This window comes from Nesoenas mayeri (assembly GCF_963082525.1).
Source record: "Nesoenas mayeri genome assembly, chromosome: 4".
Classification (NCBI taxonomy): domain Eukaryota; kingdom Metazoa; phylum Chordata; class Aves; order Columbiformes; family Columbidae; genus Nesoenas; species Nesoenas mayeri.
In genome coordinates this window covers 50,182,443-50,208,619 of record NC_137540.1, presented here as the reverse complement: position 1 = coordinate 50,208,619, position 26,177 = coordinate 50,182,443, and the positions used below count along the sequence as shown (strand labels likewise).

The 26,177-nt window shown below is 36.3% G+C and overlaps 1 protein-coding gene across 6 annotated transcripts in view; it reads right to left on the bottom strand.

Annotated features, from left to right (window-relative positions):
- The window catches only part of FRYL (FRY like transcription coactivator), a 170,770-nt gene that overhangs the window by 64,070 nt on the left and 80,523 nt on the right, over positions 1-26,177 (bottom strand). For 5 of the 6 annotated variants that reach the window (XM_080343143.1, XM_080343142.1, XM_080343138.1 and 2 more), the window contains 16 exons: positions 24,716-24,769; positions 18,919-19,058; positions 18,372-18,468; positions 15,998-16,077; positions 15,394-15,474; positions 14,760-14,928; positions 13,611-13,703; positions 11,059-11,157; positions 9,476-9,577; positions 6,622-6,666; positions 3,913-4,016; positions 3,185-3,293; positions 2,153-2,239; positions 1,338-1,509; positions 494-626; positions 149-256 (listed from right to left, as the gene is read on the bottom strand). In XM_080343143.1, the coding sequence (XP_080199269.1) occupies positions 149-256; positions 494-626; positions 1,338-1,509; positions 2,153-2,239; positions 3,185-3,293; positions 3,913-4,016; positions 6,622-6,666; positions 9,476-9,577; positions 11,059-11,157; positions 13,611-13,703; positions 14,760-14,928; positions 15,394-15,474; positions 15,998-16,077; positions 18,372-18,468; positions 18,919-19,058; positions 24,716-24,769 (1,673 nt within the window). The remainder of the gene's footprint in view (positions 1-148; positions 257-493; positions 627-1,337; positions 1,510-2,152; positions 2,240-3,184; positions 3,294-3,912; positions 4,017-6,621; positions 6,667-9,475; positions 9,578-11,058; positions 11,158-13,610; positions 13,704-14,759; positions 14,929-15,393; positions 15,475-15,997; positions 16,078-18,371; positions 18,469-18,918; positions 19,059-24,715; positions 24,770-26,177) is intronic. The other variant, XM_080343141.1, reaches the window with a different exon arrangement.

Below are 26,177 nucleotides of genomic sequence, written 5' to 3'. Positions count from 1 at the left end.
AACTTGACCAACTGAAGAAAGTGGGCAGGAATATGAAGAACGGATTCTGGACGCCGTAGACTTGCATCACTTAGTGCACTAACAAACTTTTATGCACACAGCATTGAAAAAGAAACATCCACCAAGAGCAGAATTTCACTCCCCTTACCTTGCAAGCAATTCAATGAGGTCAGTCCTGCTCATGCCATCTGGAATCAGTCTTGGGATAGCAGCAATACAAGTTCTGAACAAATCTATCTTAGGTTTTCTCTCACCCCTACAAAAATAGTTTGTAACAAACAAAACAGGAAAATCTACTTCAGTATATGACAAATATTTTCAATTTCATGTCAAAACTAAGGAGCTAAAAATTAATTAATGAAATCACCATTCATTTAATAGTCAAGTAAAAAGCCAACACTTGTAATGCATTAGTGATGGCATCTGCAACATTACAGCATAAAAATACTATGACATAACTGTGACAGTGAAAATATTGTAATTCGGTACGTACGTAATCATGTCTTCAGGTTCTTTATTGGACATCTGCACACTAGTCATGCACATGGGCCTTCCAACTTCTTTGTCCAAATGCCTAAGAATGCTATCTAGCGCTTTTCTGACTTGAGGGTAGTATATGGACATTCCTGAAAAGCCAAAAAGTTCTGATCACTTCTCTCATCTGTTCTCATTTAATTTTCACATTTTTATTAAAATATTAATCACTTATTCAGCTCAGGACAAACTTATTCTTGTACAAAAGATGACATGAAACACATACTCTAAGGGTCAAAAGAAATGTATGAGTAGGAGGAGGTATTATATAAAGCACAAGCTTCTTTTAGAAAGAACATAAACAAGGAAGCAACCATTAGTTGCTTTTCTGTTTTCTCAATACTGAGCATTTTAGTTCTAGTTTAAATTGTACATGTTGAAATAATCCTTTAGAGGTGACTACTTCATCCATAGAAGATCAACAAAGGACAGGGATCAAAATTGTCTTATGCCACTTCAGCTGTGGGACATTGGGAGGGACATTCTGGAGTGACTGCAAGGCACCAGAAGCTGCCATGCTATTTACTACATCAACTGGACTCAGGCTGCTCTGTGCTAATCTGACAGCGCAAAACACTTCAAAAAAAAAGCCATGGATTTAGTCTCAGACACCAGAAGGTCAATACTGACTAGCAGCCCTCCCTAAAGAATTAAAGCAATTCTGTTAGAACAGACTATCATTAAAGTCTGGCTAACCATTAAAATAAATACAGAAATAAAGTTACACAAATGAACTGCTGGGGAATAATTGAGAACATATAGGCACATATTGGACTGCCAACTTACAAAAGAATACAACACACCTATAACTTTCGCTTCCTCATCTGTCAGCGTTTTATTAAGAAAAATTTTCTTCACACGCAGAGTATTTCCTGAGGGAAGAACAACTCCTGTTGTTGGCATTGGCGGTTCACCATCTTTCTGCTGCAAGCTATCTGCTATGACAAGGAAGACTCTGAGGCCGATATTCATCCTCTTCAACAGCAAAAGAGGGAAGAAAAAGGAAAGAGAAAACAGAAGAACATATAACATTAAAGTAACACAGATGAGGCAAAAGACGAATTGCATTTTTCCTCTCTTTTAAACAGACAGCAGTACGATTCCAGTAGGATAGGCATTATTTGAATCTTAAGGTAACAAGTAGCAAGAAAAGTTCAATCCTTCAGTGCCTTCCCACAACTCTGATTTCAGTTGACTTAGCACAGACTGATATACTAAATATTTTATAGTACAGAGTGCTAAGGGACTTGGTATGAATCTCAACAATGACAAACTGAAGACAGACATTGCTTAAACATCTACGCTGTTAGATCGGATTGTGAGCCATAAGAGCTGGGTACGACTTCCCTGAAAATAGGCTTTACGCATATACTGTAACAAAAATTCAGACATACTGACTGAAATTATTGTTGAAATGAGTCTGAACTGTAGTGCTGCTAGCTTACTCACTGGAAATGAAACAGCAAGCGTGCACAACTCCTTTAGTTTTAGCAGATCACCCTTTCGGATATTCATTAATCTGCTTTCATCCCAGCTCAAAAGTAGTTAACCACTCTCCCCCCAAGAAATCCCCCAATGCCCTGTTCCCTCTCTGCAGGCAACTAACGTGCTTTTTTACCTCTGGATTAATAGTGAAGGTTTTCGGTGATTTTCCAACACTAAGGAGATCAAATATGATTTCTTTCATTGCAAAATCCAAACGTTCCTATAAAGGAAAATAGATTGATATGATAGTCTCTTTTTCTGTTAACATACACAGTTTAATTCCTCGCCTTTGCAGAGGTGCTGAGCAGCATTTCTTAAAAGTTTAAAAATATTAAAGTTTTAAAAATATTATTTTCATTCCAGTTATTCTTATGCTTTAATGTTATTTTAAAAATATAGGACAATTCAACACAGCTCATCTCCGGATATGGTTGAACCATTTCTCTTAAAAAGAAACCCAGACAATTCTGCTCAGGTCAAACACATTTCTGCAAATGAGCTGAACTATTTAGGTAACTAAAAATTACTAATAAATAGAGGACCCCTACGAAACAAATCTAAACAGTGTAAGGGTTGTGTGTCCTGCCTCACCCCTGTATGACCCAAAGCAAACAATTTTGGGAGCTGAAGCAGAAACAAGCTACCTGTAAGACAGTAAAGCATGCCTCTCAGCTATAAAGATGAACAGGAGTTTATCTTTTGAGATCATATCCTGCACTTGATATTAGGACAACAGAAGCATGTAAAATAAATGATGATGCAAAACTGACTACACACTACACAAGTTGCATATTTTTTCTGTCTACAGAGGCTAGTTTCCAGGCTAAATATAAATGGATACTACTGTTCAAATGCTTTGTCCCTTATGAAAATATTATAATGTAATATAAGAATTACATTAGTGTTTTTTTAATACCTACACACACAGCAGATGTAAATAATAATACTCATAATGTTCTTACACAAGAGTTATTGAAGTAAAATAATTTTGCTACTAGTAGAAGCAGAATGAGTAATTTCATTTGTTATACATATTTGGGGAAATTCTGTTCACGATATAAGGCCATTAATTCAGTGCAAATATTTCAAAAACTAACCTTAAATTTACATTTCTTCAAAATAATGTTCATCCTATTCATATAGCTCTACCTAGACATATTCTTACCTGAGCAATGAACTGAATAATCTTCACAAATATATTGAGAGGTGTGTCTCGTGGGACCACACTACGTGATCCTTTTGGAAAAAGTGCTGATACAATGCTCATGAGACGGCTACAAGAATTTAGAAACAAAAAGAAATTTAAAAAACTTTTTACAATAACTTCTTATAGTAGCATAGATGTTAGAGATCAAATCTGGAAGAGTGTGGGGGGTTACAACTAAATAATGCAGAAACATGACAAGTGGGACCACCTACAGAAAGCACAGGCCTCTGCTGTCACAGGCACCAGTATCACAGGCTCATTTATGAAGCGACCAAGATCCTGCTCTAAAGTAATAACAGCCAGGAGGTAGGGCCAGATCTGAATGACTATTCCAAATGCTCATGATGCTAATTTATAACGAAAACCTTTGCATTTCCAGCCCATACTTACTGATGGCCACTTCATACCCTATTTGTTCTGGTACCATTAATGCCTCTTAACTTTGATAAGTTTCTTGCTTCTTGTATCTCCACCCTCTTCTATCCCTACAAAGACAAGCTATTATATCTCCTTGTCAAAGTAATCAAGTTTTTTTCTGTTTTCTCTGTTAAGATGAAGTTTTTGGTCCCCTGTTTACACAACCAGACCATCTCTGAGCTGGCTTCAAGATCTCTTTTGATGTCACTAGAGGGGAAAAAAAAAAACCATCAATCAATGGTTTCAAATCCTTTGCATAATGAACTTACCTTTGAGTTACAGTGTTGCTTTCACATTTTATTCTAATAACATAAACCCACAATAACCTATACAAAGATTCCAGTGCAACTCGGGACATTTTGGGATCTTTATTCTGTAAAATAAATGAAAAATACAGTTACCGTTGCCCATGAGACACTCAGAAAATTCTATTTTTACTTTTTTGACTTTTAAGAATATTTTCAATATTTTTAACAATGAAAACTGATGTGTTTAATACTGACTATAAGTTTTAATGTGTGTTCATAAAAACAACTCTGTATTGCATATTTCCAAAACTACCTGAATATTTAACTAGTAATTCCACACTATTTTACACATCTTTCAGAGCAGAGGAGTAACTAAAAAGCAGATTTTCTTTTGAGATGAACACCAGGAATGTATTGCTTCCACAAACTTCCTCAGTAAGCCATTGGTAACAAATACCTACTTTATAGCAAACAAACTTATGGTTGGCTAAAACATTGGAGTAGCTGCTCTGGATCGGGCACAAAGTCTAAGTCCATCATTCAGTTTATGACACAGACAGGAGCAGGTGCAGAAGAAAAGAATGCAGAACAGGGCAGGCACACAAAGACACTTCTCTGGGGGTGCACTCCAAGCTTCACTCAACTTAGCATTTTTCTTGTGGGCTGTATTTTTGTTATAACAATTAAGAGAGCTTTTTCTTGAATTAATATAAAATCTTGTGGCATAACTCAGTTTGAACTACGCACTCTATGAAAAATATTTTTTTTTGTCTTAAAGCTGCTACTAGGAGTTTAGTTTTGCTTGGTGTATTAATAATCTTGAAATGTCCAGAGAGATTCTGAGAATCAGAATAAATGATTCCCAGTTATCACCTTTTTTGGCACTCTCCCAGTTGACAAAAAAACCCACCCATGACAAAAACAAACAAACAAAAAAAACACCGAAAAAATCCAATCCAAATCAACCAACAAAAATATCCCCCCACAACAACAAAAACCACCTCCTCTATCTCCAGTGAAGTCTCTCTGTTTCAAGAGTAATTTATATGATGGTTTGGACCTAACTAGTCTCAGATTTTGTGGCCTCTTCCATAAGCCAGAGTGTCAGACAAGTTTGTCCTCGCAGGGCAAGTGGAGTGCAGTTTCACAAAGGATGTCAGAGATGGGCTCATCCTCAGTTCCCTCCTCTGCCACCTCACTGCTCCCTCTGCATTGACTCCAGCAGTAACAAAGTCCAGCTCACACCAGCAAGCTGATCCAAATAACTTCACGGCCATATCTGCGCAAAAGACTATACAAAGGAGAGTAATTGGACGGCTTTAACATGGGTGGGTGGGACTATTGGTTTTGGCAGCAGGTTACTTTAAGAAAAGATAAAAGCCTATCACAAAGCCACAGAGGCAAAAGTGGTATTTCACAGATTAATACAACACATGACTGTTGGGCAGAGTATCAGAGGGACCATCTTAACCCAGTCTATGTCAGTGATAACACTGTCCTACACCACTCTCCAAAGGGGAGCTTCATTTACAAGTCCAAAAGAAAAGCAAAAATTTACACCTAAAAAAAAAATGGTAAAAGCAGCAGATATTTTACAATGTGTTAACAATATTTCATCTGTAAGAGGGTTCATCATCCAGCATAGCTACTTCTGGTGAGTTACGACTGAGTTTGCTTCTTCTTTATTAATAAAATATTTTTTTTAAAAGAAGTATGTATAAGGAGGCATTCGCCTTTAAAAAGGACTACAAAATAAATACAGCAGTACATCCAATTTCTTAAGCATTGAAAATTTTCATTATATCTTCCTATAACTAGGTACTAAACAAATATGCTAGAACAAAATGGCTTTTGGGGTCTAATTTATGGCACACTTCCTGTACACTCGGTATTAATACGTTCCTTTTTAGCTGAAGCCCGTCAGATTTTAAAGCACTCTATCTGAGTTCTTTTCAAACACAGCCTTCTTTAGAATCCTAAAACTTTTAACATAAATTACATTAGCAGACTACTGAATAAGCTGTCAAGAACCGTATCTCTGTTACAAAACCAAAACCGTAAGGGCAAATCTACAGTGGTCTTACGTGGCACATTAAGATAAGTCAATGAAACATATCTCAATAAAGAAACAAAACAGCATTTTTTCCATGTTAGTCAAATGTAGTCACTTACTGATTCAAGTACTTTTTGTTAACCTTTTCTTCTGTTCTGAACTAAAACAATTTCTACTTTTTAAAACCTGCAAAACCAACAGTGTAAAAGTCTTTCAAGTTAGTGCACTGCAAGTTGTTATAGTAAATTCAGTTTCACATTTTTTTATTGTGAAAATGTTTTCAAGTTTGCTCACATGCAAGGCACTTTTTGAGATGAATTAACAGAAACCCATACATCTGAATAGGTATTTTACGTAATTCCAGTGGAAACACGCATTGTTGTTCAGGGAAACCAGCTGTGATATTGATACTCAATCTCACAAAGCCACATTTTCCAACCCATGGAAAAAGTGATGTTAGATAATTTTCTGATCTTTCTCCTTTACTCCTTGGCAAGAAAAAAAAAAGATCTTTGAAACATCAGCTATTCTTAATCCTGTTGCTTCTTAACAGTACAAACAGCAATTTTACAAAGAAAGGAAAGCACAAAATACAACAATAAACATAAAAATCAAAACAAAGTATTTACATGAGACAAAGCAATGCTTCATTGAGTTATAACAACATATTAACTCACCTGCAGTGTTTCTATTTGTTTTCTGATACTGTTGTTAGATGGCATCTAAATAAAGCAATGTGAGACAGCAAAACATAACAAACATGAGAATGGGAGGCACATGCATGTTAGATGAAAAAAAGCACAAAACCAACGGATAGCTGTCTAGTAAGGACTCTATTCAGTAGAAATGCAGGGTTTGCTATAGTGGCAGAAAACATCCCTCCAGCTTTCAAGGTTTTGTGGTAAGAGACACTACGATTAAACTGTGAAAAAAAGTGATTCTTTTCCACCCAACAGTGGTGCAGAATGATAGACATTTTTCTCTCCCATTTCAGCAGCTTTCTTAAATGTTCCTTCCTCTCCCCCGAAGAGGTGGTATGGATACCATGACAACTCAGCTTCATCCAAGAATCTATCAGCTTTCCTACAAACCTGCTAGAATTAGTCTATCTAAATAATAGGCAAAAAAGTAAGCAAAACATTTTACAATACTAACCCAGTGTTACTGTCTGCTGAACAAACTCAGAATTTTGCCCACTACAGTGTGTAAAGAAATGCCCTGCTGGGCTCAATGCTGAAGCAGCATCCCAAGCACTTTGTGGGACAAGTCCAACTAGATGTATAGCAAAAACCCACCCTTTGGCACATTCCCGGTCCACAATGACTGGCACAACTCACTTATCTGCTCTTTGCATCAGTCCAGACCCCTGGACTTCCTTCCTCCAGCAAGGCTAGGAAGTTTTCCTGTACAATAATCATGTTTTGAGGATAACTAAAGGCAGTGTGCACTGAAGCCCAGTACAAAGACTTTACAAGGGCAATAAATATTGCTAGAAGTGGATAAGGATTCACAGCATTCTCAGGAGCATTATCAAGTATAATGTAGGACCAAAATACTGCAGGGTAAGGCAGGGTATGAACACACTGTACATCAGGTACTGTGGAGCAACTGCGAAGATGTTAGTGTTCACACCATGGCAAATGAGCAATTGCTTATTTCTGTCACCAAAGTGCGACCAGATGGTGTTCACTGCTAGGTAAGAGTTTGCACTGGGCAGTCACCAGGGAATAAAGTGAGCATCATGAATCTATGACCTGTGTTACCTCTTGACAACTTGCTAATGGGCCTGTGCTCCTCATACAATGTGCCTGTGACAGAGTCTAAGTGTTGTCGTTATTTCAATTGTTAATTTGTTAATTTTAACTAGTACAGTAGGGATAGATGAACCTTTTCAGTACTCTAAAGTATCTCCCAGTAACTCTCAAAATTATTTCACTCAATAACAAAGACACTAGAGACAATGGATTTGGAATCCTTATTGCATTTTACATATTTAAGGAACTTCAAATAAAATAACTTTAATCATTAGGAAATCACAAAATAAAATGGGGAAAGGGAAATCTAAAAGACTAACTGCTGTGAAATTCAGATTTATAAATTAATGAATTACTTATTACAGAGTGCATGCATTTAATTAGCTTCAGAAACAAAGAGGCACATTAATTCATAAGACATGAGGACAGTGGGGATGTATTTTTCAAGACGAAACTCAACGAAGTTTCTGAACAAGGTAGGCATCCAAAAAAACAATAGTATTTGGTGGTCCAAATTAAACCAAGCCATAAAATATCCCAGAGAACTCACTGATGGCACAGCATCATAACACTCTAAATTCTGAATTGCAGAAATTCCTGTGTAGAATTTCTGCTGAATAGAGCCTTACAGTAAATGTGTTAAGCTGTTAGTGGTTAACAAAACTAAGTAAAATACAAAATGCATGCTCAGCAACTACAAGTTAAAGTCACTGGCATTTATAGTTTTAATACACCCATTATCAGCAATGGACATCATGCCAGAAAAATGCAACTCCTAGATAGTAAGAATTTTTTTAAAAGCTTTAAAAACAAAAGCAAAAGCAGCCTCCATAAGCAAAATAAACAACAAAACGAAAATCAAGGCAAATATTGCAAAAGAACTGCAATGTTAGATGAAAAATATACAAAAACCCAACAAGCAACAGAAAAGTGTGAAAGATGTCATGAAAACAAAATGATCCTTAAAAAACAGTCCAAGCAGCTAAACCTGTTTCCTTTTGACTTCATGCTGGTTTATGTATTTTACTAATAAGCTTTGGAATTGTCACTCATACCTAACGAGAATTAATATTGTGAAGGTGGATCAAAGAATTTATTAAAATTATCAAAATCAACACATTAGGCAAAATCATGAACTATGTTAATCAAAATTAAGGAAAGAATATGTATCACATTTAATGCTACAAGGAAGTCGCTAAAACAAATCCCTAATTTCTAAGTATCTTGATCTCTTTATCAATCAACTCATGTTTACAATGCTGTCCTGAAGCAAAGAGTTAAAGGGACACTGTAATTTTTACTTGGAAAATATATATCACAGGCTGTAGATAGAATCTCTTTTCTGGAACCCCAATTCATTTTCTATTCTTTCAATAAGTGAACAACACAAAGAAATTTTGCACTTACAATACACTCCACATGGAGGAGTAGAGAAACCATGGATTTTCTCACATATGATTTGCACATGAAGAATTACAGTTTGTACTTTCTGTGGCATAAATAGTGTTTATTAGCAGATACTTCTGCAGATTTTACTTAATAAAACCGATGGTCCCCAAGGCAGCCACATCTCTTTCCAGCATTACATAGCATCACAAAAACTTACAAAGTTTAATACTAACGGAGACTTAAGACATTTAATTTAAAAAAAAAAAAAAAAAATCACAGTGTCCTTTTAAACAGCTAAATATTCATTGTTCGGCATGAGAATGCTGAGAACATATTAGAATAAAAGCTATCGATTTGCAACAGTTCCTGAATTTAAAAAGAGTCTTACCTTTAGATGTGACAAACAGTTCTGCAGGAAAACGTGCCAGTTATTTAAAAAAAACTGTTTCTGACTGACACACAACAGGCAGGTGATCAATGGGTACAAAGCCTATGAGCAGGGGGGAAAAAGAATTTATGAGATTGCTCTTTGCAGACCTCCCGAGCCCTGTACATTAAGAATGAGACACACGGTTGGTTCTCGCCTCTGTCTCTCCCTTGCCCAGCACTGGGCCGGGCATCGTGTCCTGGGTACAACCACGTACTGGGAGAGCTCGGGCTGTCAGACCAGGACAGTGGGACAGCAGGGAAGTTCAGCCCCAGCAAGGCCTGACCTCCAAGAAAGACTGTGAGCTGATCTCACCCTTAGTAGAATATTCTCCCCTTCCCTGCAACCACATGATTTAGTTCATGGGGTTCTATGCGCTGGGAGAGGAAACTGCCTCTAAGAAGAATATTCAGGAAAAACAACATCGACTCAATAAAAAACCCAGGCAGACTTTAGGCTGCCAGAAATGTTACTTCTCCTAAGGTCTACTTTAAGTAAGGAATGAAGCACAATCTAATAAAGTCTGCGATTATGCAGACCAGCGTAACTTTGCTTTGTTTTAGTAACGTATGATTTGTTTAAACACTTCATACTGTAAGAGAATACAAAACAATGATTCATACCAAATCTGACTGCAGATTATTTTGTTATGTATCAAAATTAAAGAATGAGGATGAATAGGTAAATTGTAATCTTGATGTAACAATTTTTCCGGCTTCATAAATTAAATGACACTGTAAACACTAACATCAACTACTTTATGTTATTCTTACATAAGTTTAACCATGTGCAATGACATATGTTTTATATGCTCAGAATATCAGAACATAAAGCTCATCCCTAACATGAAAGTGAAGATAAATAATTTTAAATTCACTTCCATTTACTGAATATGCCAACTGTAATGCAAAATTTAGCTCTACATTTCCAGCAAAATGAAGTGAATGAACTTGAAACATGACTGCCATGGTCGTCAAGAATTTCCAAATACTGCATTAATAAGAGATTTAAATCCTTGCTAAGATGCAGTTTTAGGGGAAAATATTAAGTCGGGACGGGGGGGAGGAAGCCACAGATATCCAAAAGAGATAATAAAAAGATGTTGGAAAATGAAAAACAAAGTGTATGAGGAGAGGAGGAACCAGGCAGAGCAGGACTATTAATAGGCTCATATTTTGCTGGAAAAGTCTTGACACTTCTATTTTTTAATTAAAAATAATTTAAATACACAGACTCCCTGAATCAAGTTCTCTGTAGAAAACACATTAGTTTAAATTATTCTGTGCTAAAATCCACTAGAATAATCAAAACCAAGCATTGATTTCAATACAGTCTCACAAGTGAGAGAACAGAGCACGTATCTTCCACAAAGAAACAAATTAAAATTAGAGCAAATGCACATACACAGTGTGAATTTAATTACACTTGAACTGAGAAGTTAATATTTAAATTAATAGATCTGTTAGCTATTCCTTATATAATGTACTAGCTTAAGAAGTCTAAGATGAGCAAAATGGAGAAGTTGAAATATTTCTTTAAAATACCAGTGAATGCTTCTTTCTTGAACTCAATTCAAAGGTAGTCTGATAAAGCATCTCCACAAAATTTTTCAAACATGGCACATTCACTTCATTTTTAACAGCCTATTAAAGAAAATATATACATAAACGGGTTTAAATATTTATACAGAAGGCAATTTGAATACACATTAAGTTGTCCATGAATTCAAGAACATTAGGTAAATATTGGAGTGTATTTATCTGAAACATAAACAGAAGCATAAGAACCTATGTCATACACTATAACCACACAGTTTTAAAAAAGAAGAAACAAACACCCACAAAAAAAAAATTAAAAACCTCAGTATTTTAAGAATGTGGCCTGTGTTCCATATTTAAAGAAGAAAAATTATTTGCCCCCAACTAATGAATAAAAACTACACTGAAGCTCTTTAGAAGTGTCATTTCATATATTTAAATAAATGATAACCAAAACTTTCTCACTGTTCCCCTCTTTAATGCTCCCTTTTTCTTCTATGTCCTCCAATTCTGAAAACTGAGACCTTAGGAAATGATACAGAGGATTACCAGTCAACCAGGCATGTAAGTGATCTTTGTTCAGCTTTCAGAATGACTGAAACAGATGCATGGGGCCCTACACCTTTTTTACCCACTTTGTCCTTGCATACAAAATAGCCTTCCTACCACAAACCAGGCAGCCACCTTCATCGAAACCCCTGCAAGTCTCTCAGGCTTCTCTCTAGATACCTGTGATGATCCTTTTAAACATTATTCTCAACCTACTGTGTTTCTGGTTTATTTATCAAACTGGGGGTTGGGGTGCTGGAAAGGGGTTTGGCTTTTTTAGAAGAGATCTTCTATACTCACAATTTCCCTATAACATAAGGTAATTTTTTGTTAGTTTTTGTTATTCAAAGTTATTAAGAGATATGTCATGTCCACCTTGCTACGAACACTGAAAACATTCATGATGCAAAGCATAAAAAATGGTGTTCAGTATCTCCGTAACATGTACAAATCCTAAAAGAATGAACTGAGAAGGTACTTAAGTTTTAAATCACTTCCAAAATTATTTATCTTTTGCTATTCCTAAGCTAGGAGTTGATCAGCACCCTGCTAGCTCCACATGAGAAATTAGTCAGTTGTTGCCAGCACTGCACTGTTGCTTCAGGATATAACCTTGGGCTAACAGATCAGCCATAATGTCCCCACTGTAAAGTATGCTGTCATCTGTCACACCTGCAGGGTCCAAATCAGGTCATATTTTAAAAAAATGCCTGAATGACTAAGCCAGAGAATGACAGTAAAGAAGTTACAATGCCAAAACACAGTAGCCAACTTGCTTAAGCAAGTTTCTTTGTCAAGACGCAGAAAAATATAGATTCAGTTCCTCCATCTACCTCAGCAAGACACAGAAAAAAATCTAGATTCAGTTCCTTCATCTACTTCAAAAGGATTCAAACTTGCATCTCACATCTTCCAAGAGAATGACTAACCCTCTCAACTGCATCTCAATCTGGGATGGGGTTCTCTACTTCTATTTAAGCAGTTCCATTTGTATGAAACGATCAGCGACTCTGAGTCAGAAGGGAAGATGAAGCCTCCCTCACTAGCTGTTTAAAGAGCTGATTCCGGCCAAGCTTGTGAGCAGTGATCCACAGAACAGCACATACGCTCCGCACTGCCGGTGTGCCTGCCTCCGTGGTTACCACCAGATAGTTCCAACTCCCAAATACTGCTTCTGCCTCAGTATTGTACCTGCAGATTTCACTATATTTAAATTATTCTTTTGCTAACTAATGTTCGCATTTATCTAAATGCTAAGTACTTTCACTACGCACCTCCACTCCGATTGCCGAGCAGCTATGGAGTGCAAAACAACAAACGCGTTCACTTTTTAACAGGACATTGAATTCTTCTCTAGAAGAGCCTAAGTACGCCCAGGTAAGATCAAGACTTCAGTCAATAAACAGCTGCCACTAACACCACCTCTCTGTGGTCATGCCTTAAGAAGAAAGATTGTTTCCTTTCTAATATTAAAAACAAACAAACAAAAAACAACAAAAAAACCCCACAACCAAACCAACCAACCAAGGTTGAGATCATTTCCCCACAGCTCAGGGTGAGGCAAATCATTTGATTGACCATGCAGAGTTCAGAGATTTATCCTTCTTTTCCTGTGAACTTGTTTAGACAGCATCCTCACCTGACTAGTCTTTGTAGATCCCTTTCTACAAACTGGGATCTACACGTCCCAGTTCTCCACATAGAGCAAGATGTGCCCCTATAATCAGTTGTAACATGGAGCCATAACCTGACATTTCTCAGGACAGCGTGCCGAGCACACTGTACCCTATCTCACCTTTGCTAATACAACTCCAATTTTAGGCAACAATCACAGCAACTGTGTCCATCTTACTATGATGAAACTTTCTGAGCTGTGGTGAAGAGTCAGCGTGAGGTGTGCAGAACTGCTGTAGCTTCGCGTTGGCATGTTGATGAAGCTTTACACGAGCCAGCAAAGAGAGTCTAACAGAAAGTGAGGGGAATAGCAGGGGGCGAAGAAAAATACTTACAGCAGCCACAGGAATGAGGATTTCCACAAACAAACCGGCAAGTGCATGTTTTATATCTTTATCTTTTACTTCCAGGAAGTATTGAGCACATTCCTTAGTAAGAAAGCATTAGAAAAATCTTTAGAAAAAAGATAAGTGTCACTATGCCACAAAAACCACTAGCAGCATCACATCAATTGCAGCTTGAATTTAAAACATGCAGTGTATTTATTATAAGTTAGTCATACAATCCTTGACAACATCAACTTTACAAAACATCAGAAACTTTAAAATCTGTTTCCCCAGCAATTAGAAAGAAATTGAAAGAACATTTGTAACACCAGACAGCTACTTACTTTCTGCTCAGAATATAAAGAGTACTCAGAATATGAAATAATATAAATATGCAGTTTTCCTCAAATTATTCTGAAGTTGTAAAAAAAAAAAAGGCAGCTTATTTCTACTGAAATTATTAGAAAATTACATTTTATTTTTATATAGTCATTTTCGTTATCACGATGACTTCAATGCAGAGAAAATTTTACAGAGAAATAAATAATCCACACACATGTATGTATACTCCACTATAACAAAATGATCACTCTGGATACAATCTAAAGCACCTACGTGTACACTATTTAATTCAGGATTGAGATCAATGTCAATGGCTGTTAAATAGTGCTAATAAAATTTAGGACCAAGTTGCAAGAATGTGGAATGGGTGAGTTATCCGGCAAGGCAGTTTTTAATCCACAACCAAGAGAAGCAATGAAAGAGATTTTAAGTCTCTCTGAAAATTAAATGAAGTGGTTTTCTTAGAAAAGTGTTTGTTGGCATCTCAGTTGTTAAAAAAAAGTACTTTTTTTCCTTTAAGGCATTGCTTTCATAAAGAAAGAAAATTATTTGATTGCTACTCATTTTCATTTAGTCTCTAATAAATTCATATATGTTTGCCACACTACTGAGACAATTGAGAATGGGTTCTCATTATGCTAGGTACTTACAAACTGCAGAGAAACAAATGACTAATACCTCTGAGAACTTACTAAACACGAAAGTATGAAGAACAACATATAGGTAGAGTGAGCAGCTGCTCACAGCATCATTGTAGCTTCATGACTTAAACAATCAAAATCATGCTCATTCCAGTTTTCTGTAATATTCATTTACCTGCATGAACTGAAATGATGCTTCAAAATCCTCCACGGGATACATCTTTACTCGAAAAAACTTCATTCCCATAATCAAACTGATGATACTTTGTACTACATGAGGACTCTGTTCTTTTTGTCGCAGTTCCTTTAATTCAGTGACAAACTTCTTCCTAACAGCTTGAAACCTGAACAAGGGATATAGATTGCAATTACTTGCATTCTTAGTTACTTTTATGTGATGTCTATAATTTTGAACCAATTTCTTTAGTCTGTTAATGATAACAGCACCTACAGTAAAAGAAACACAATCAAGATGAACCCTGCTACTTAAAATCTAGGCATTTAAGAGTGCCCATGATAATAAGCACATTAGAATATGTTACCTGAATGACTGACTGATACCAGGCCTCCTTTCCCTGCACCTACTAGTTGACAACAAAGCAATTCAGTACTGCACTAAAGATTATTTCTTGATTTGTTCAAATGTATTGTACTGGAACACAAAATGGCCATGCCAGATTACACCTGACTATGCTTTACACTTAAAAGATTAGTTACTGGGGTCAGTAATAAATGCTACTATATTAACTAGCCTTTAAGTCTAGAGTCATTTTTCTCCAAATCCAAGAAGAGTCTGAGACTGAACTTACTTTGACTGAGCAAGAACTCCTGTCACTTCTGCGTATAAATCCGCAATAATATGCACATTCCCAGTGTTGGTTCCTGAATACCTACAGAGGAAAAAAAAATAAGGGAAAAAACGGCAGGGGGGAGGTGAGGAGGGGTGGAAGATGGGAAAGAAGGTGCTAAATATAACTTTGTTTTTCTAAAACCCCAGTGTGTTCTCAGTAACAAAGAAAAAGTCGATTTCATAGCAAGGTGGATTAAAACCATAAAAACAATGACAGTCAACCACAAAATGAATCAGTGACATCTAAAGTGAGGTAGTTTCATTGAGCAGATACAAGGGACATTCTGCATAGAAGTTTACTATAGTTAGCAAAACTCATACTTTCCTTACACTGTCTGGCCATGAAAATCACTCTGCATATTCTACGCAAAATAAACTCTGCGTTATATTGAACACAGCTGTATTCTTTGAAGACATGTTTTCAGTTTAAAGATATCAATCAGTGTTAATTTGCAGTATTATCACATATATTACATGAGAGGAAAAGGAGAATGATCACAACAATCAAGTACAGGCTGGTAATACACAATATATTTTAAAGCACACATGTGCAACTTACTTACCCTTCCTTATGTTTAAAGTGCTTAAAAGCCAAGTTTAGAACTTCATGTACTAAAGGATCTGGCACTGGATGAACAGGTATCTGAAATGCAAGTATCGTTTATATGTATGTAACTATGCATGTATATATACACGCATGTATGTATGAATGAAGTAAATAAACAGTACAGATGCCCTGTAGAAATCTCTCCCACTACCGTCAAAGGATACATCCTTTGTTGGCGTACAATATCAAGTCTTTCTGCCATATCTGAACATTTACACAACATGTATTGATGTTCTCTGGCTTTTAGGGACTAAATTAATAATAAAATAGAAAATAGTAATGTAAGCACTATTAATTTGTTATCAAAATTTATGAAACTATGTTAACTATGCATCTTTTCATACCTTCTACCTTGTGTGGGGTTACTATTACACATTTATCCTCAAAATGCGATTAATCTCAATATAAATGAAGACAAAACCAAATAATAAGAATGAAGAAGTTATTATCATCTCCATTTTAGACTTTCTGCAGATGAAAGCAGCCAAAACATGTAAGAATCCTTCTAGCAGTAAGTAACAATTTGGTGAGAAACCAAAACCAAGCATTGATTAGAAGGCCCTTTTTTACTGAGCTTCTCTTTGACATGATCACTTTTCTCAGGTTTAAAAGAGCACATTTTTTTAAAAATCGGATGTATTAATTAGAAAAAGCACTATATGTAACTATGAAGTCACAATATCTTAAACATTTCAAAGCAACTCAGGTAGGGACTAGGATAACCCTACTAAACATTACTGCTTAAGAGTGCTTAAGGTTGTCACCAAAATATATTAGAAGAAAAGATGACTGCCTCGTCTACAGAAAACAAAGCACTCACTGCTTGGTAATTTCATACTCTTCTGCATCAAAAAAAGCTACTTGTCTAAGAATTTCCAGTTACTGGAAATGGCTATTTACATGCATATTCATACAATGAGTAATATGTAGTCATTTAAGCAAGAGATTTTTGTTCCTACATAGGTCACGTCTGTCACCCTCTCTCTGGTTGCTCTGTGCATATTACAGAAAGGGCTGGATCATACCCTTTGCACCCTCTAAAACCAGTTTCTAAGAACCAAACAATGATAGGGCTCCCAGGAAGACGGTTGTAAAGTGAATGTAAATACATCTATTGATCAAAAGCTATCCTTTCTGCGCTGTGTTTGCCTAACTGAAGATTCACAATTACAGGCAGAACACACCAACTCTCCTTCAGATAACTTTTAATGTTAAATTGACGAAAGGGTTCTCTCAAGTGGTGCATCTATGTTTAGTGGCCCATTGCAGGTCTTTAGCAGTAGAAAGTATCTTTATTGGAAAAATACCTTTTTTGCCTGGAGTGACAGTGAGAGGCTCCCCAAGCATTACAGGAGTCACCACCGACTTCAAGACCAAAACTTTGGCACCTCTCTTGATATCCAAGTCACTTCAAAATACCGAAGCTACCAATGCAATCCTGCAACCCTAAACAGCCTTTTCCAGCTCCCTTTTTCTTTTGCACTGATAAAAAATTTAGGTAGGGAGTTTCTGTAGAACACTAACACATAGGAGTTTGATGGATTTAATACTGTTCTCCGCATCTCTGTGCATGCAGTACACAAATATCACTTTGGATGACTGGTTAGTGTCTCAAAGGACAGGCAACTCTTCACAACATGCCATACACAACCACATATACATAAATCTCCTACAAATTATTTGCAAACTAATCCATAGACCTTACTTTACTTAGCACAGAAAGCCACTTAATTTTCCTGTACCTATGCATAAAAGGCATTAACTACTTATGTATTTGAAACATGAAATTTGCTCATTTGCTTTGTTTCAAGCCCTTTCTTACAGTAACTGTTTTCCTCTCTCAAAAAATGAGAGAAAAAAATGCTGCTACTAGAAGCCAAACTCTACCATCTTGCAAATTTGATATTAACAGAAATTGTCCCTGACATCAGCTAGCACTGGACTATAAGGGCAAGAAAAATTACATACCCTTTCTCATTTTTTTTTAAAAGTGACATTTAAATCTTGTCATTCAATGATTTCATGTCGTATTTCAAAAAAATTTTAAGCAGACAAAAGGTACTGAACATAAATAAAATGTTATTTTTAACAGTTTCACTTTTTGCAGTACATCAGTAGCTTTGAATTAGCATATCCAAGACATGAACTGAGATAATGCAGGCAGGTAACGAGAAGACATGAGAGGCCAAAGGGCTTTATGCAACTGAGAATGGAACTACAGTCTTGCATACACTCATCATATACATGCTCCAGTTTTCAATATAAAAATGACCAAAACTAACATTAAAAACAAAAGATCAAAAGAAGTTTGTCAAAGCAAAAGAGCTTACCTGTTTTAGAACCTCTATTAAAACTAAACAAAAAATGAAATCTACAGCTAAGTCCCTCCTTTCAAGTAGATAATCTCTTTCACGTTGTTGGTCATCCCTAAAAAAAGAAATCAAGAACACATGTATCATGTACAAAATTGAACACAAATATTGCAGAGAAAGGGAACATGTTTCATTCGTGCAATAGTTGTTGCACACGTATATAAATGGATGGTTAGAAAGACTTTGGGATTTGGTCCATCACTGACATCATTGTCCTCTCCTGAAAGGAGCTGCCAACAACCAAAACAATTAAAAAATGGGACAAACTGGATTGGAATTATTAGTCTCCAACTTCCTTCTGTATATCAACCCTAAAATCATTACGTCGCTTTATGTGTATCACCTATGCAAGTTAAATATACTACACCTCATAGAAGCCCATGCTCTTTCTACACAGATTTAGGTAATAACAGATCCAAATACAAAATACTTGTCAAAAAAGTACAAAGCATACCATTTCTTACAAGAGCACAAAAATTCAGACTTTTGCAAGGAAAACTCTTACCCCTTTGATTTTGTGCTAGACCGAGGTCTATATTCATAAGATTCATCTTCTGTTCCATTCTGACGCCTGTACCAGTCAAACAAGGTGCGTAATAAGGAGGGGAGACAGTGCTCTGCTACTGAGCTCATAGAGCTTATCAACTGAAAAAAAAAGAAAAAAAAAAAAAAAGTTTAGCATGATAACCTAAAAATCCTAGAATTATAATAATTCTTTCAGATTGGTATTTAACATTAAAAACTGTGTATCATATAATTTTACAGAGTGGCAACTTTATGTATCATTTTCATCCACGACAATTACTGTACATATGACACTCAATTATTGTAAATATGATACTCAATTATATATGACAGTCAATTATTATGACAAATTTAAGTAGACAAAGTGTTCCAAAGCTCACAGGGATCACAGAATCCTTTTTTTTTTTTTTTTTTTTTACAGATAATCCATATAAAACAACTAAGAAAACAGCAGAGACTTTAGGATGTCCCTGAATGCTACCATATGTATCTTTCAAGTATATATACCTTTACATTATAAACGACAGATAAGAGATAACCCTCCTAAGCCGTCCAAAACGTGCTTCTTTGGTTATTATACAAATAAAAATAAGAGGGTTTTATATATTCTACTTTTAATACATTTGACCATCTAGATTTCAAGCTTTATTTATTTTCAGCATAACTCCCTTATCTACTGTCCTCTTTCAAAAAAACCACATGAGTCATAAACTTATCTGTGAAACAGTGGCAACAGAAACCATTATAGAACAAAGACCTTAGCCTGGTATGAAACTTAAATTCTTGAGGCTTCCTTTAACTCATCATTGCCCAGGCCTGGAGAGGAGAAGAATGACTGGAGAAAGACAGCACAAAGCAGCTATAAACTCCCTGCAGAGAGCAAACCCACCCCCAGAACACTGTCTGGAAAAGGAGTTACCACATTGCTCACTGGTGCCATGTATTAATTATCTCTCGCATCTTTCAAGTAAGAGGTTTGAATAGAAATCATCCTCAGTATTCTGGAAAAGCAAGATAAGACTCAAGCCATTTTTAGTTTGTCTTCATTTGAAGCATCTTGGTTTTTCAGGTTTGGGAAAGGGATGGCGCAGGTAAACCACATAGAAACCTCAGGAGGGCCTTTCAACCATCTGAATACTTTACTCAGCTTGTTAACCAGTCAGCTACTCAAGACACAAGAATTAGAAGTAGCTTTACCCTCTGAAAGATCTCTTAATTATGTAAATGAGTGGAGAAACTTCCTCTAATAAGTAAAATCATATTCTGTAAATTCACAAAAATTTAAAATTAATCCCAGTGTATCAACAAACTATATATATTCTAAATCTGAACAGAAACTAGGTTTCATTAATAACTTTTGACTAGAATAATGAGATTACTTTTTTCTTATTGTCTGTCAACTGAACACTCACTAGCAATGGACTCTGAGGAAAAACTGGGCATGTTTGCTGCATGAGGGGCACGCAGGATGAGCGAACTGCACAAAAAGAGGAAGGCAGTTATTGCAGGCAACACAAAACCGCACCAAGTCTTTTTAAGACAGAAAAGAAATAGAAGCTAGAAATACTCTGTAGGCCTGCCATAATGTCTTGCATCTCAGAACAAAGGCTAAACTTTAAGAATACTTTCATTCTTATACTAACATACATTTAAGTCTTTATGACTTGCTTTGGAAACCAAACATGTTGTAAGCCTGTTCCTTGTGCACTAATAGCCATACAAAGTAAATACCCTCTCAACGAACCAACATACATCAGACTTCTGGAAGTGGACACTAAGAACCAGCTTAAATTTACCACTGTAAAGTTACACTGTGATCAGAAATGAAGCAGCAAGAGATGAAAAGGAATATGTACAAAGATGTTGCTCAAGAGCATTTTCTGACATGGTAGAGGTCTGACAAACTTCCTTGGAAAAACAAACAAACAAACATAGCAAAAACTTGTGAAGAGGGAGAGAAGAGGAAAGAAAACCTATGAGGAAATTTGAGATGCTTATGGACTACTATTAAAGCTATCATCCTTCAGTAAGAGGAAGCATCAGACAAAAAGGACTAATCTGTATTGATAAAACTTCAAAACCTCTTCACTGAGATTTCATGTGCAAGAAATGCCTGTTGCTTCCATCAGCTCGGGGTACTCAGACATCTCAGCTGATGTCACCCCAGCCACAAGCAGAAATCACAAGTTAAAAGCACTAATGTATTTAGGGGGAAGAGAATGAAAGATTCAGAAAGCAGAAAAAATGAAGCCTCATCAGTTACTAAACTGAAGGTATTAGACTCAGCACCAAATCATAAATGTAAATGACAATCCTTGAAATGAAAGCTAAAGCTAAACTTGATGAAGAAGGGATCTATTACCAAGTAGAGCAATCCAAAATGTGTTTTGCCTTCAGAATTCGCTGCCAATTCCCATACCCCAGATAACCTTAACACTGGAGAAATACATTGATTTTCCTTTCTCTGAAAATAATGATATATCCAACACGTACCCACACAACAGGATAGGAAAAGATCAGGTGAACAATTAAGTTACCCTATGCTGACAACGTAACATGACTCCACAAAGCACCTCTCCTCTGTCCTTCTTTTGAACTGATGTGTTTATTCGTAGAAGAAAAAGAAGGAAACTACATTTTAATCTTTACCAAACCTTTTCCTTAGTTTTTCCTGCAAGCTTTCACAGTATATAAATACTGCTACCATTCTCAAACATTCCAGAGGTTAGGTAATTTACATCAACTTCCACAGAAACAAGCTGTATCACATGCATTGAAAAATTTGTCATTGATGAAGTTCTAAACTCAGAAACTACTGGCATTATAAAGCATTTTCCTCTTGAAATGAATTGTCAGTTTTATGTTACATGTTTTTATTTCCTACCAAGTTTTGAATCCTTAACATTTTAACGAAAAGACATTGGAATGATTGGGAAGATTAAATCTTTGCTCATATTACATGGCTGCTAAACAGAACATAAGCTATATGCTTATTCTTTTTATTTAATTACCATACTGTTTGGATACCAAATGCAACCCCTCCTATTTTAGCATTAAATTATGCCTAGGTTGAAGGTAGCAATCCAGACAAAGAGAGATCCTGTAATGCCCAAGAGGACAGGCAGGGTTAGACTGGGCATCATGACATATTCTCACATTACTCGCAATGAAACAGCAAAGTCTGCTCCAGTCTTAAAGGCCAAAACACATTGTCATTGCTGCACTTAATGTACTCAACAGCACATTGAGAGATAAAAAGAGAGAGATGCAAAATTACAGTAAGATGCTAGAGATCAAATCCCAGCTACGGGCAAAATCCTGAACCTGAAAACATTGCTCAGGTTGTGGCTAATTGCAAACAGCCTGAAGTGGCCTGAACCCCAGAAACACATCTGCTTTCAGCAAAGTCACCGAGATGGCCTCTGTGCGCTCACAAAGTTTTGGTGTCTTATGACAAGAGTAGGAAATTGCCAAGTATGATTCCTAAAACAAACAAAAGAAGAAAACTACAAGCTATTTCAGTTTCAAGCTGTACAAGCAAAAATATTTTAAGAAATGCCATATATGCTCTATAAAAAATTCCCTTCTGGTAGCTTCTTGAAGCACTGGGAATGATAAAGGGAAAGCATTGCTACTAAAATGCTACATTTTTAACAGTTTAGAAGTGTATCAACATAAAAATTTCCTTATCATTTTCCAAAGTTTCATCTCTTTTAGCTAAATTTACATTTTTGTTCAAATTAAAACCTCAATGACAAACAAAAGAGTTGTACTATTTGAAAATTAAATACTATTGTTTTTGCACACTCTGATCTAATAGCAACCCTCTCGGACTGGTTATGCTTCCAACAGAAATAACTTATCATCCCATCAAAGAGCCATTTTGCTTTCTCATTACAGGGACAGGCAACACTACACACCGTCCTCTTCCATCTCTCTTCTCATCAATTACTAAGCTGAGAGAACAAGTGTTAACTAGATACCGTCTTACCCCCAGAACTCCTCCTGTGTTTCAGTTATGCTCTTCATATTCACAAAGTACAGCTAAAGCCACTTTTTAGACTCAAATTCCTAACTCTCTAAAGATCTCCCGGTGAACAAGGTTGGCCCAGTGACAGCCCCAGCTTCTCTGCTGTGTCACTGGGTGCTGCGGCTCTGCGTCTGGATCCTATTCTCTCTCAGACTCTGCCAATAATCTCTTTTTACTCTGCCGTCTCCTGCCCTGATGGAGAATTGATCTTAACACAGGTTTCATACAACCAGCAATGAACCAAGAGAAACTATCTGAATTCCTTTTGCCAAACAATGTTCAAAATTCCAGATCAAAACTGACAATCCCTGTCAGCACAAGGCAGCCATTCTGCTCTGACTCTCCAAAGTACTTTTTCAGTACCACTAAGATTCAGACCTCAATGAGCTCCAAGCAGATGACAAATAAAAAAGGAACAAAATAAGAATTCACACACACATATATATATACACACAATCAAAAACTAAGTGTTTTTAAAGTACTACATTTTCAGAAAAACTAGTTTATTTCTATATTACAAGATTTCAAAACTTACATGATTTACCTCTTATTTTTCTAAACACAGCACATTTGTAGAACCTGTATCTAGTTTAATACATGACTCCCAGTGATTTGCAAAAAAACCCATGTTTAACTGAGGAAAAATGCCCCTCCATGTTTAACCGAGGAGGGGCAGAGTTAGCAGAAAAATCAGTAACACTACAGATTTACAGACTTCCTTAGATCGATCCCAATCATGTATATTATTTAGCTTTTGATCAGTTTTGAAACAAAATACTGTAGCTGCCAAAGACTTTATGTCATATCCCACCACACCCATTTTCCTTCTTATGAGTAAACTTTCGTCTAGGAGATAATGGCTTTACAGCAGGTTAGATGAGAAAACATTAAAAAGCTATTTAAGGTTTTGGTAGCAGCTTTGGTTTTGTTTTCCCTTGTTTCTCTTTTGGGAGGAGGTGCACAGATGTCTATTGATTGAAAAGCAGGGGCAGGTCCACAGATTTCACTGCAACATCTCATACCTATATCTGAGGAGTAATGGAAAGCATAAAGCAAAACTCCCATTACAGAAGGTATAGACAGAACACCAATCTTTGTACAGTAAGATACTATTCAATAATAGTAAAGAACAGGCAATTAATGGGGATTGATCTGAGTTCTGCCTCTCCATTGCCAGGAAGCAGTTATGGGACAAAAACACATCTACACTATGAAAGAATTAGAAATACAGACAATAAACGTCAATAAATTGAGGAGAGAGTTACTCCACAGTAAGCGAAACAGAATATCCTCAAAGTGCAACCAAGGGCAAAGTAACATACTGAATCTACCTTATGTCTTCTGCCATAGAATAAAAAAGCCCTCAGTAAGCACCATGTTACTGAAATTAACACTATTTGCTAATAAAAGCAGAACCCCAAACACTGAAACAAGGGATATGAGCTGAGGTCACAGAAAGCCTGTAACAGGACTAGAAATACATTAAGTCTTTTTTGTCCTCTACCATATTTCAGCATCTTTCCTCCAGCAGCTTCCACTGCCATCTTTAAACAATCAGTCTACTCTAGTAGTTTCTTACTATCATATTCTACAATGGAAAACAGTGTCTTCAAACACAAGATCTAAATTTTCTAATGCTGATTCAGACATGGATATTCCAAGTCATTACAACAGCGGAACCACCATTGAGCAAAAACAGAGGCCATCTTGATCTAATAAAAACTGCGTTCAATTACGTATCTCCTACCTGATCAAACTGAAGATCTTCACCTCTTTGAAGAGATCTGGACAAGAGCTTTTCCTGTAAAAAAAATAAAACCAAGCATGAATTTCACAATGCAATCAACTGTTATCAAAGACAGATTCCTTCCTTCTTAGTTATGTCACATAACAAAGAGATAACTTTTGATGTGAATATTTGCATTATTTTTCAGCTAGAACCATTTCTGAAGATGTAATGTGTACTCACAAAATAGAAGAATACAGACCTAAAATTAATTTGGTAGCTTAACAGTAATAATGTTAAAGCCTGACAAAGAGGAAATGTCCAACACCTCTCCCAAGCGGGAGGGCCCAGAGCATTGCGCTCAGCAGAGACCGCTGGCTACGGGCGCCAAGTGTAGCTTGGAAGGAAAGACATTCCCTCCTGAATTAACAAGCGTGTTAATGTTCATATAAGACAGTTGTTGTAAGTTACAGGAAATAATTTTAAAATGCCTCCATAAAGGCAGAGACAATTGTGCAATGCATTTCCAATCTGCATTTTTCCTGAACTGCAATGAAAAATAGCTAGAAAACCTAGTCCAGGAAATGGACAACATCAGTGTTAATCTGATTTAAATTTGAAATAACTTCATGAGGTACAGAAAATATGCAACATTACTAGAACGTAACTATTACAATATTTCGTTGCTACCAGTACCATAAGATGTACTGCTCTGTTAACAGCAAAATTAAATTATAGTCATGACAAAATAATTTATTGAGACTTAAAGCACTGAGAAAACAAAACACACATGAACTGTAATACACAATTCTTACTAGTCACTCTTGAGAGTACTGAATTATACAGTTAAAAGAAAGAAAACTTGTAAAAAAAAAAACACACAACAAAACCCAAAAGAAATGGAAAAAACCACAACCAACAACAAAGTCCCATGTACTGGCTCTGAGTGTCAATGATTTATCATAAGCCAAGTGTCACAGTAACAGCTTGAAGGCCATGCGAAACATCAGTAAGATATATAAAGTCATGATGAGCATTTTCAGCTCATTTTAAACTGCTTTTCACTTGATTATAAATAAGTTTAAAAGGTTATCTTCAACAAGGAAAGCAGAAAAAGTACTGAAGGTAAGGAGTTCACAGCTCACACTGGATTGCAGTGAGCAAACACAGAGCTTTTATGGAGCATGTTTAGCAAGTCCTAAGCTGGAAAAGCTGTTAAGTAGTCTGGTCTGGGCTGTAAAAGGAGGTGTCAGCAGTACTGATAAACAGGTTGTGTCTCAGTTCACACACAATAACTGCTCAGTGGTTTACTACGAGAGAACACCCCTGCTGTCAGGTTGTTGACAGAAAATTCAGAAGTCCGTATTGCTTGGCATTTAACACTTGTAAGGCTGCAACAGACAGGTTGGCAGATACCAACTGGGATTGCATGTACCAAGTCCAAGATTCAAACTGGCACCTTATTTTCGCTTGTCCTAATCAT